The sequence below is a fragment of the Perognathus longimembris genome, chromosome 10 (assembly GCF_023159225.1).
Source record: "Perognathus longimembris pacificus isolate PPM17 chromosome 10, ASM2315922v1, whole genome shotgun sequence".
Taxonomy (NCBI): domain Eukaryota; kingdom Metazoa; phylum Chordata; class Mammalia; order Rodentia; family Heteromyidae; genus Perognathus; species Perognathus longimembris.
Window position 1 is genome coordinate 71,571,815 of NC_063170.1, and position 12,330 is coordinate 71,584,144.

At 73.3% G+C, this 12,330-nt stretch overlaps 1 protein-coding gene across 1 annotated transcript in view; it reads left to right on the forward strand.

Moving 5' to 3' along the window:
• The window catches only part of Plxna1 (plexin A1), a 50,109-nt gene extending 40,003 nt beyond the window's left edge, over positions 1-10,106 (forward strand). The window contains 10 exon segments of the mRNA XM_048356345.1: positions 3,644-3,725; positions 3,728-3,789; positions 3,861-4,020; positions 5,310-5,413; positions 5,565-5,661; positions 5,816-6,006; positions 6,088-6,257; positions 8,180-8,392; positions 8,463-8,613; positions 8,867-10,106. Coding sequence (XP_048212302.1) covers positions 3,644-3,725; positions 3,728-3,789; positions 3,861-4,020; positions 5,310-5,413; positions 5,565-5,661; positions 5,816-6,006; positions 6,088-6,257; positions 8,180-8,392; positions 8,463-8,613; positions 8,867-8,962 — 1,326 coding nt within the window. The 3' untranslated portion in view covers positions 8,963-10,106.
• The last annotated feature ends 2,224 nt before the right edge of the window (positions 10,107-12,330 follow it).

Sequence of the window (12,330 nt, forward strand, 5' to 3'; positions counted from 1 at the left end):
GGGGAATCGAACCCAGGGCTTCATGTATACGAGGCGAGCACTCTATCACTGAGCCACACTCCCAGCCCCAAAATTATTTTAGTTTGTAAAAATCATTGGAGATGAAGTCTTGCTGTGTTGTCCAGTCTGGTCCAGAAGTCCCTGTCCTGAGCAATTCTCCTGTCTTGGCCTCGTTTTACACGCGTGCGTGTGTGTGCGTGTGTCTAAACGTGGGCACTGGGCTTGGACTCAGAGCCTGAGCACTGTCTCTTAGCTTTCTCGCTCAAGTCTAGGAGCCACAGCTCTGCTGCTCGCTTTTGGGTGGTTGACAGAGGTGAAAGTCTCGCGACTTTGCTGTCTTCAGATTCCGCCTCCTGAGCGCTGGGGGTTAGGGCCGCGCCCCGGCCCTGGCTGCGCACACCAGATTCGGCGAGGAAGCCCTGGTGCTGAGCTGTTTCTCACGAGGCGTCTTGTCGCGCGCCGGGGGAGGGGCGCGGGCCCCGCCTTTGTGAAGACCGGAGCTGGCCTGTTCTTTCCGCAACGGGGCGGCGGGCGCGCGGGTTGCCGCCCCTTCCTGTGCGCCCCGCCTTTACTGGTCACGCTCACATGGCAGTGGGCTTCCTGGGGCTGGGTCCACAGGTGGGCACCGTGCTGAGCACATGGACGGGTACTGCAGGCATCCATGGGCTCCGCGGGCCGAGTACACGGGAGGGCTCCGCGGGCCGAGTACACGGGAGGGCTCCGCGGGCCGAGTACACGGGAGGGCTCCGCGGGCCGAGTACACGGAAGGACACCGCGGGCCGAGTACACGGAAGGACACCGCGGGCCGAGTACACGGAAGGACACCGCGGGCCGAGTACACGGAAGGGCTCCGCGGGCCGAGTACACGGAAGGACACCGCGGGCCGAGTACACGGAAGGACACCGCGGGCCGAGTACACGGAAGGGCTCCACGGGCCGAGTACACGGAAGGGCTCCGCGGGCCGAGTACACGGGAGGGCTCCGCGGGCCGAGTACACGGAAGGACACCGCGGGCCGAGTACACGGAAGGACACCGCGGGCCGAGTACACGGAAGGGCTCCGCGGGCCGAGTACACGGAAGGGCTCCGCGGGCCGAGTACACGGAAGGGCTCCGCGGGCCGAGTACACGGAAGGGCTCCGCGGGCCGAGTACACGGAAGGGCTCCGCGGGCCGAGTACACGGAAGGGCTCCACGGGCCGAGTACACGGGAGGGCTCCCGCGGGCCGAGTACACGGAAGGGCTCCCGCGGGCCGAGTACACGGAAGGGCTCCACGGGCCGAGTACACGAGAGGGCTCCACGGGCCGAGTACACGAGAGGGCTCCACGGGCCGAGTACACAGAGGGCTCCGCGGGCCGAGTACACGGGAGGACACCGCGGGCCGAGTACACGGGAGGGCTCCACGGGCCGAGTACACGGAAGGGCTCCGCGGGCCGAGTACACGGAAGGGCTCCGCGGGCCGAGTACACGGAAGGGCTCCGCGGGCCGAGTACACGGGAGGGCTCCGCGGGCCGAGTACACGGAAGGGCTCCGCGGGCCGAGTACACGGGAGGGCTCCGCGGGCCGAGTACACGGGAGGGCTCCACGGGCCGAGTACATGGGAGGGCTCCGCGGGCCGAGTACACGGGAGGACACCGCGGGCTGAGTACACGGGAGGGCTCCGCAGGCTCATCTTCTGTACCGTTGGCTCCACTCTCGCCGTGCAGCAAGGCAGTTCTGGGCGTGGGGGGCGCCGCGTCCTCCGTCCCGGCGGCTGTGGGGGGGGCGCATGCTGGGCGCCGTGGCCTGGCTCCGCTCGTGGGTTGGGCGGCGTCTCCTGTGGCGAGCGGCCCCGGTTCTCCTTGTGGGCGCCGGTCCTCGGGCTGAGCTCAGGCTGTTCCGGAGCCCGTGCTCAAGGCTGGCCCTCCACCACTTAGCCCGAGCTCCACGGCTGGCCCTTTCCTGTGGTGGGGGTGCCTTGGGGGTCCTGCTCGGCCTGGCTTGGAGCCCCAGTCCTCGGGCCCGGCCTCCGGAGTGGCTGGCGTTGGTGGTGTCCCGCTGCGCACAGTTCTAGCGATCGCTCCGTGGTTCCTCGGTGCGGGCCGCGTCTCACCGGCTGCTGGCTTGCCTTCCCGCCCGCCCTTCCCCCACCCGCCCATGACCCGGGGAACGGGCCGGAGAGGACGAGGGGAGGCCATGGCTCCCGTCTGGACCGGCCGCGGTGCCTTGTTGCGCCGGGCGGGAGCCTGTGGGGCTCCCCGGCTCCCCCCCTCCACCTGCTGCGGGTCCCCGCCAGGCCGCTGGCCGCTTCCGGAGGCTTCTGCCAGGGCCGCCGCCTGGGAGGCTCTCGCCCTCGCTCGGGTCAGAAGGCTTTTCCAGGCGGAGCCGTCTGCTCAGGGCTCTTGGTCTGCCCCCCCTCTGCTCAGGGCTCTTGGTCTGCCCCCCCCTCTGCTCAGGGCTCTTGGTCTGCCCCCCCTCTGCTCAGGGCTCTTGGTCTGCCCCCCCTCTGCTCAGGGCTCTTGGTCTGCCCCCCCCCCTCTGCTCAGGGCTCTTGGTCTGCCCCCCCTCTGCTCAGGGCTCTTGGTCTGCCCCCCTCTGCTCAGGGCTCTTGGTCCGCCCCCCCCCCCTTAGCATACCAAGTTTGCAAGTGAAACATAATTTCAAAGCCGGCGGTGTTTGGGGGGGGGGGGAGGGGAGGGGAGGGGAGGGGAGGGCTCGGCTTGCAGCCCTTCCTTAGCAGCTGTCTCTCCAATTACCACAGATGCTAACGAGGTGCCCTGGGCGCCTGGCGCTGGCCGAGCAGCTGCCGCCCCTCCCCACCCCAGGGCTTCTCACCTGAGCCAGGCCCGGTGGGGACTCGTCGCCCAGTGCCCCCCCCATGTCGAGCCGGGCAGACTGGGCACCTCCGGGGCCGGCGGGGCCAGGCTGAGCCCGGCCAGCTGGCTCCCCTCGGCTCCTGACTCAACGCTTTCCTGGGACAACTTTGCTAGCTTTTCGCGGATGAGCAGATGTTTGGGACACCCCCCCCCCCCCCCCCCGTCCACGGGGCTGGTGCTGCCCGGGCCCTAGGCTGGGCCCTGCCCAGAGGAGGAGGCAAGAGGCCTGGCTACACAGACAGCAGGCGCAACGGCCCTGGGGCGGGACCCTGGGGCGGGACCCTGGGTGCCCGCGTGGAGCAGGTGGCGAAGGGCTGGAGGCCGCCCGCCCGCCCCGCGCCCCCCGGCCTCGTGGTGGGGGCTGCCGACTCTGTCCTCGAGCCGGTGACACTGGAAGTGGGTTCCGGAACCAGGCAGATCCCCGCCTGGCAGGCCCGCGCTGGCAGTGGCGGTGGGGGTGTCCCGGGGGCGGTGGGCGAGGGGGGCTCAGGCGCTCCGAGCCCGTCCTCTGCCCTCCAGCCCCTGGGCCGCCCCTCCAGCGCCTCCCCGGGCTCACGGGGACCCACACCTCCCCGCCTGGGAGCCTGGAGCGGCGCGGATGGCCGGTGGAAGGCCGGGGGCGGGGCCGGGGGCGGGGCCCGGAGGCGGGGCCGGGGGCGGGGCCGGTGGAAGGCCGGGGTGGGGCGGGGGCGGGGCCGGTGGAAGGCCGGGGGGCGGGGCCGGTGGAAGGCCGGGGGTGGGGCCTGGAGGCGGGTCCCGCCCCCTCACGCGCCCCGCCCCCGGCCCCGCAGGAGTGCGCGGGCGAGCCGCTCTTCATGCTGTACTGCGCCATCAAGCAGCAGATGGAGAAGGGGCCCATCGACGCCATCACCGGGAGGCCCGCTACTCCCTGAGCGAGGACAAGCTCATCCGGCAGCAGATCGACTACAAGACGCTGGTGAGCGGGCGGCCGGGCGCGGGCACAGCCTGCCGAGCCGGCCCGGGCTAACGCGGCCCCCCCACCCCCAGACCCTGAACTGCGTGAACCCCGAGAACGAGAACGCACCCGAAGTGCCCGTGAAGGGGCTGAACTGCGACACGGTGACGCAGGTCAAGGAGAAGCTGCTGGACGCCGTGTACAAGGGGGTGCCCTACTCCCAGAGGCCCAAGGCGGGGGACATGGACCTGGGTGAGCATATCCGGGGGGGCGGGGGGGGACATGGACTTGAGTGAGCAGCTCCGGGGGGGCGGGGGACATGGACCTGGGTGAGACATGGACCTGGGTGAGCAGCTCCGGGGGGGCGGGGGGACACGGACCTGGGTGAGCAGCTCCGGGGGGGCGGGGGGGACACGGACCTGGGTGAGCAGCTCCGGGAGGGCGGGGGGGACACGGACCTGGGTGAGCAGCTCCGGGAGGGCGGGGGGGACACGGACCTGGGTGAGCGGCTCCGGGAGGGCGGGGGGGACACGGACCTGGGTGAGCGGCTCCGGGAGGGCGGGGGGGACACGGACCTGGGTGAGCAGCTCCGGGGGGGCGGGGGGGACATGGACCTGGGTGAGCGGCTCCGGGGGGGGCGGGGGACACGGACCTGGGTGAGCAGCTCCGGGAGGGCGGGGGGAACACGGACCTGGGTGAGCGGCTCCGGGAGGGCGGCGGGGGGACATGGACCTGGGTGAGCAGCTCCGGGAGGGCGGGGGGGGGGGGACATGGGCCTGGGTGAGCGGCTCCGGGGGGGCAGGGGGGACATGGACCTGGGTGAGCAGCTCCGGGGGGCGGGGGGGGGGACATGGACCTGGGTGAGCAGCTCCGGGGGGGTGGGGGGGACATGGACCTGGGTGAGCGGCCCCGGGAGGACAGAGGGGGCCATGGACCTGGGTGAGGGGCTCTGGGGCGGGCGGGGGGGCCATGGACCTGGGTGAGCGGCCCCAGGCGGCGGGGGAGGGTTTGGCATTGGAATTGGCCACTGGTGATCGGGCTGAGAGCTGGGGCGGGAGGTGGGGGTGTGCTAGCCGCATGCGTGGGGCGCGTTGGGTTGGGGGCCGGTCCCGAGCCTCCTGGGGGCCTGGAGCGCGCCTGTGGGCGGGGAGGGAAGCGAGGAGAGGACCTGGCCCCGGTGGGGGGTGCGGTGGGGTGGGGCCTCCAGGGAAGAGGCCGACGGGCCGCAGCGGCTGCAGATGGCTGTGCAGTGGAACTCGGGGGTCCTGCCTGGCGGATGAGGCTGAGGACCTGGTGGGGGGGGGGCTCTAGGCTGAGAGGCGGGATCTGGAACCCAGGGAGCCCAGTGCTAGAACCAGACCCGGCGGAGCCCCAGGAGCCAGGGCTGGGGGGGGTGGTGGGTGGAGGAGGGCCCTGGAGCCCCCGGGGCTGCTCCCGCCCGCCCCTCCCCTGCACTGGGGGTGCGGGGGCTGCGGGGGGCGGTGGTGGAGGAGCAGTGCCGGGAGGGGTGTCCCGGCCCCTCAATGCCCTGCTCCCCGCAGAGTGGCGCCAGGGCCGCATGGCGCGCGTCATCCTGCAAGATGAGGACGTCACCACCAAGATCGACAACGACTGGAAGAGGCTCAACACGCTGGCCCACTACCAGGTGCCCGCCGCCCGCCACGGCTCTGCTGCCCCGCGCGGGGCTGTGCCGAGGGGCGGGAAGGGACCCGGCGAGGGCCCTGGCCCCCAGCGGGCGGCCCACAGGGCATCCGCGTGGCCTTCTGGTCCTCACGGGTCCCCGCCTCTGCCCGTAGGTGACAGACGGGTCGTCGGTGGCTCTGGTGCCCAAGCAGACGTCTGCCTACAACATTTCCAACTCCTCGACGTTCACCAAGTCCCTCAGCAGATACGGTGGGGCCCGCGCCACCCGAGCCGCGGGGGGGGGACGGGGCCTTCCCCCAGCGCTGCAGGCCGCGCTCGCGCCCTGCCCGGGTTCCCTGTGCCGGGGGCGGCGGCTCGGGCGAGGGGGGCCGGGGCGCTGCGGCTGACGGGCGTCCCCCCGCAGAGAGCATGCTGCGCACGGCCAGCAGCCCCGACAGCCTGCGCTCGCGCACGCCCATGATCACGCCCGACCTGGAGAGCGGCACCAAGCTGTGGCACCTGGTGAAGAACCACGACCACCTGGACCAGCGCGAGGGCGACCGCGGCAGCAAGATGGTCTCCGAGATCTACCTGACGCGGCTGCTGGCCACCAAGGTGCGTGGGGCGGGGCTGGCGCGAGCTCCCGCGGCCCCCCGGGCCCCCCGGGCCCGCTGAGCCCGCGCTGCCGCCCCGCAGGGCACGCTGCAGAAGTTTGTGGACGACCTGTTCGAGACCATCTTCAGCACCGCGCACCGCGGCTCGGCCCTGCCGCTGGCCATCAAGTACATGTTCGACTTCCTGGACGAGCAGGCCGACAAGCACCAGATCCATGACGCCGACGTGCGCCACACCTGGAAGAGCAACTGGTACCCGCGGGGGGGGGAGGGGGGCACCCACGGCCGGGCCTGCCTCTGTCGCCTCCGCGGGGGGGGGGGGGCACCCACGGCCGGGCCTCTGCCTCTGTCGCCTCCGCGGGGGGGGGGGGGGGCACCCACGGCCGGGCCTCTGCCTCTGTCGCCTCCGCGGGGGGGGGACCCACGGCCGGGCCTCTGCCTCTGTCGTCTCCGCGGGGGGGGGGGGGACCCACGGCCGGGCCTCTGCCTCTGTCACCTCCGTGGGGGGGGGGCACCCACGGCCGGGCCTCTGCCTCTGTCACCTCCGTGGGGGGGGGGCACCCACGGCCGGGCCTCTGTCGCCTCCGCGGGGGGGGGACCCACGGCCGGGCCTCTGCCTCTGTCGCCTCCGCGGGGGGGGGGGGGCCACGGCCCGGCCTCTGCCTCTGTCGCCGTGGTGGGGGGGGAACCACAGCCAGGCCCTCTGCCCCTGGCTTTCCTTCTTTTGGGGTCCCGGGCGGCCCCCCATCTCTTCTTCCCAGGCCTCGGCGGGCTCCACTGCCCCGCTGTGCTGTCCACAGACCTGGCAGAGGAGGGGGTAGCGCCGCCGCCCCGGCCCAGTGCGGTGGGTGGCCCGGCCCGGCGAGGGCTGCCCCAGGTCCACGCGGTCGGAGGCGCTGTGCCCCCAGCTCGAGCCCGAGCCCTGGGCGCCACAGGCCTGGCTGCCCGGGGTCTGCTCCCAGTGTCACCTCCGTGTCGCCGCCAGGCGGCCCAGCGGTGGCTTTCTCTAAGGTGGGGTGAGGGGGGTCCCACCCGGGAGCAGGCTGCAGAAGGGTCCCGGGGGACTGTGGCCAGTGGGTGGAGCACTCCCAGCCGGCTCCGTGGGACGTGGCGGGTGGAGCACTCCCGGCCGGCTCCGTGGCGGGTGGTGGGCGGAGCACTCCCCACTGGCTCCGTGGGACGTGGCGGGTGGTGGGCGGAGCACTCCTGGCCGGCTCCGTGGTGGGTGGCGGGTGGTGGGCGGAGCACTCCCCGCTGGCTCCGTGGGACGTGGCGGGTGGTGGGTGGAGCACTCCCTGCCGGCTCCGTGGTGGGTGGCGGGTGGTGGGCGGAGCACTCCCCGCTGGCTCCGTGGGACGTGGCGGGTGGTGGGTGGAGCATCCCGGCCGGCTCCGTGGTGGGTGGCGGGTGGTGGGCGGAGCACTCCCCGCTGGCTCCGTGGGACGTGGCGGGTGGTGGGTGGAGCATCCCGGCCGGCTCCGTGGTGGGTGGCGGGTGGTGGGCGGAGCACTCCCGGCCGGCTCCGTGGTGGGTGGCGGGTGGTGGGTGGAGCACTCCCGGCCGGCTCCGTGGTGGGTGGCGGGTGGTGGGCGGAGCACTCCCGGCCGGCTCCGTGGTGGGTGGCGGGTGGTGGGCGGAGCACTCCCGGCCGGCTCCGTGGGACGTGGCGGGTGGTGGGTGGAGCACTCCCGGCCGGCTCCGTGGGACGTGGCGGGTGGTGGGTGGAGCACTCCCGGCCGGCTCCGTGGGACGTGGCGGGTGGTGGGCGGAGCACTCCCGGCCGGCTCCGTGGGACGTGGCGGGTGGTGGGCGGAGCACTCCCGGCCGGCTCCGTGGGACGTGGTGGGTGGTGGGTGGAGCACTCCCCGCTGGCTCCATGGGACGTGGCGGGTGGTGGGTGGAGCACTCCCGGCTGGCTCCGTGGGACGTGGCGGGTGGTGGGCGGAGCATCCCGGCCGGCCTGCCGTGCGTGGTGAGCACGTTGAGCTGGGGGCAGCGAGTGCTCGGCGGGAGGCCGGGGTGGCTGGCCCGTGGGGGCGCGGCGTCCTTGCTGCGAGTGCTCCCTCCCCGCGGCGGCCCCCGACCGTCCCCGTGGAGGCCGCCGCCTCTCGGGAGGCCGCGGGGGAAGGGCGGCGGCGGGCGCGCGGTGGCGAGCGCTGTGCCTCCGCCCGCAGCCTCCCCCTGCGCTTCTGGGTGAACGTGATCAAGAACCCGCAGTTCGTGTTCGACATCCACAAGAACAGCATCACGGACGCCTGCCTGTCGGTGGTGGCCCAGACCTTCATGGACTCCTGCTCCACGTCCGAGCACAAGCTGGGCAAGGACTCGCCCTCCAACAAGCTGCTCTACGCCAAGGACATCCCCAACTACAAGAGCTGGGTGGAGAGGTGAGGCCCCGGGCCGCGGGCGGGGCGGGCGGGCCCCGGGAGCGCTCTGAACCCCCCCCCCGCCCCGCAGGTACTACGCCGACATCGCCAAGATGCCCGCCATCAGCGACCAGGACATGAGCGCGTACCTGGCGGAGCAGTCGCGGCTGCACCTGAGCCAGTTCAACAGCATGAGCGCCCTGCACGAGATCTACTCCTACATCGCCAAGTACAAGGACGAGGTGAGCGGCCCGCGCCCGCGGCTGGGCGGGAGCCCTGCCCGGCCCCTCCACGGCGGGCACGCGGCGGGCACGCGGCGGCTCGGGCCTCCGGGCTCCCCCGTTGAACCACGGCGTGGCGCGGGGGGGGGGGGTCACTGCGGTGCGGTGTGGCGGTGGCTGCTCCGTCCTGTAGGCTTCCCGCCCGGCCGCTGACCCCTGACCCCGCCGACCCCCGACCCCGCTGACCCCTGACCCCGCTGACCCCTCCCCGCAGATCCTGGTCGCCCTGGAGAAGGACGAGCAGGCCCGGCGGCAGCGGCTGCGGAGCAAGCTGGAGCAGGTGGTGGACACGATGGCGCTGAGCAGCTGAGGGCCCGCGGGGCCTCCGCCACGGAGGCAGCACGGGGGCGCGGGGACCTCGGGGGCGCAGCCCCGGCCCGCCCCGCCCGCGGGTGGAGGGCCGGCGCGGCCCGGGCCCCGGCCTCCTCCCGTCTTGCTCCGGAAGGCCCCGGTGGCCGCGCCTCGGCGGCTTGGCAGGGGCGCGGCGGTGCCTCCTCCAGCTGCCGCCGTGGGCGGGCCAAGTCCGGGCCCGGTGGCAGGGGAGGCGGAGCCGGGGTGCCGGGCCGGGCCCCCCTCCCGCCGCACCTGTGCCAGCGCAGGGCTGTCACCCGAGATTCACCGCGTGCTCTGCGCACCGGAGCCGAGCCGCCGCGGCCGCCGGGAGAGCCTCCCTCCCGTGGAGGGGCAGGCGCCGCTCCCCAGAGACTCGCGGGCGGGCGGGGCGGCCCCGGGTCACAGAGCGCATGTCCCCCTTATTTATTCCCCCTCTGCCTGCCCCGGTGCAGAGCCGGCCGAGCTCCGCCGCGGGGCCCCCGGGCCTCCCCTCCTCTGTGCCCCCCCCTGCACCCCCCGGCCTCCCGTCGGGCATCCGAGCAGCTTCCAGGCCCGCAGAGCCCAGGGACTTGTGGGGGCCATTTTCTGCTTCACGGGGAACAAGAGTCCTGCTGTGCTCTGGCCGAGGGGCGGGGCCTCTCGGGGCTCCCTGGCCCCCGCCGTGACCCCGGGCTGGAGCAGCCGCCCTCGCCCTCCGAGAGCGAAGAACACGTTTTTATGGAGAGATGAACACCTTGTACATATATATATGTGTGTGTGTACATAGACGTGTGTACATATATATGTATATACGCGGCGTGAGCCCCGCCCCAGCCCCAGCGGGGTCCTGTACAGTCAGCCGAGGGAGACACGAGGGCGCGGAAGGAGGCGCGGGCCGCGGCCGGGGGCGCGGGGAGGGAGCGCCCGCCCGCCCGCCCGCCCGCCCGGCCCCCGCACGCAGGGCCCGGGATTTGCATGATCGTGCTAGAGTGTAGTCTGAGTTGGTCTTTTTCAAGCTGCAAGTGTTGGATTCTAGAGGTGGTTAGACCTTTTTTTATGCTTTTAAATGAATCAGTCGCTCGTCAGAACCGCGCCCTTCCCCCTTTTCAAGGTCACTTTTTCCACGGTACTAAATATTCCACACGGGCTTTAAGGGACAGCTAACTGCGGCCAGCTCGGCGGAGGCCGCCGCGGGGTCGGCCCGGCTGCTCCCGGGGGGGCTCGCTGTGACTCAGGGAGCCCCCCGGCGCCTGCAGCCCGAGCACCGCCCAGACCCGTCCCCGTGGGCCCGGCCTCCGGGGCTTCCAGGCCGGGGCGGGGCGGAGCCTCCGTGCTCCCCGAAGTCTTCCCCGGACGCCGGCTTCCAGCGGAAGCCCGAGTTCTTCCAGTTCTGCCCAGGCGCGCAGCAGCCTCTGGGCTCCCGGATCCCGTGGGAGCCCCTCCCCCTCCCGTGCCCCTGGCTCTCCACGGGGCGGGGTGGGCTCGTGGGCCCCGCCCGCCGCCCTGCCCACGCGGGCGTTTGGGGGCAGAGGAGGGCCGGGCCGCCAGCCCCGCGGGGCCCGCCTGCAAGCACTTTAGCGTCCTGTTTACATGCGCGTGGGCCCGCCCGGCACCGCCGGCTGGGCCGAGCCCTGCAGCCTCAGCCCGGGCTCCGGGGCCCAGGGCAAAGGTGCGCCACGCTCCCCGGCGGCCAGACGCTGGGGGGCCCAGCCGGGCCGCGCAGCTGCGGGGTTTGGCTGCCCTGGGGCCCCGGCCCCGTGAGCCCCTCCCGGCCCCCCACCTGCTTGGCCTGCCCGCGGCCTGAGGGGCGGCACAGGCGACGGAAGGGCCCGGGGTGCCCGAGACACGTGCGGCCTCCAGTCCCAGGCGTGGCCGGGACCCGTGGCCTCCCGGCCCCCAGGCCGAGGGCCTCCCGCGCCCCGCCCGGACCTGACGGCTCACGTTGGTGCTACACAGCTAGAGTAGATATATTTAGAGAGAGAGGACGATATTTTTAAGACAAAGGCCACAGTTAGCTTTCCTTGAACTCCATAGAACCCAAAAGAAGACAGGCCGCGGCCCGCCCGAGCCGACCCCGCGTGGCGGGAGCCGCGGCCGCTCGCAGACGTGTACATAGACGGCTATTTCCTATTTTACTGCTCTTCAGATTTAGTACTTGTAAATAAACACACATTAAGGAGAGATTAAACATTTTTGCTAAATCCGGGCTGTGCGTCTTCCTCGCGGGGGGGCGCGGGGGGCGGGGAGGTGTCTGGGGTCCCGGGCCGGTGTCGCCGCGGGCGGAGGCGCCGGTGCGCGTGGCGACAGCCGAGGCCCGGGACGCAGGTCCGCCCCCGGTGGACGAGCTTGTGTCCGGGCTGCAGGAGGGGGTCCTCCGGGAGAGCCGGGCTCCGGGGGGCGGCCCTGGCCTCGCACACGCACGGCGCGCGGGGCTCTCCGGTGAGCCCGCCACCGCCGCCAGGGCCCCCGGGCTCGCAGGGCTGGGCTGAAGACCCGCCGGGTGTGGGGAGGGAGGCCGGGCCCCAGCGCCGATGGCCCCCGCCGGCCTTGCCCACCCCCACTGCCAGGCGGCAGGGAGGGCTTCGCTTCGGGGCACTCGGAAGCCTCGGTGTCCCTGCCCTCCCCGCCCCGGGGGCAGCACACAGCGTGGGCCCCCCCCCCGCCCCCCGGAACACTCGTGCGTCGGAACGCGTCTTCCGTGACGAGCTCCAGGCTGTGGCTTCAGGAGCGTGACCTGCCCGGGATCTGAACTCACGCCCGATGCCTGGGCGGCTCCCCCGCCTCCGTCCAGCCGGCGAGGGGGGGGCAGGAGGGGGAGGCCCTCAGGCCTCAGGCCACTTCGCCACCCCCAGACGACGCTCCTCCAGGCCTGCTCCCGGCCGTGGCTCACGTGTGTGTCTGCGCACACGCACGTGGCACGGGTGGCGGCGCGTGGGCCTCCCCGGCGCCCTCGGCAGGCGGCTGGGGGGCCGCACGGGCACGGAGCGCCGTGTCCACGCCCGATGGCCGCGAGCCGACCGCCCCCCGCCCCGCACACAGCCCTCCACGCCCCCCGCGTCCTGCTCACGCCCAGGTGCGAGGGGCTGCCCTCCCCGGGGGCCGGGGCTCCCGCCACGCGGTGCTGCTGAGGGTCCCCGCCCCCCATCCCGCAGCACCCCGCAGCCGGTGCCCACCCCTCAGGGCCGGCCACCCTGCTCCCGTCAGCCGGGCCTGCAGGCCGCCGCTCGGCCCCACGCGAGTGTCAGTGCGTGCCGTGCGTGCAGCCCCCCCATCCCCACGCGAGTGTCAGTGCGTGCCGTGCCTGCAGCCCCCCCCATCCCCACGCGAGTGTCAGTGCGTGCCGTGCGTGCAGCCCCCCATCCCCAC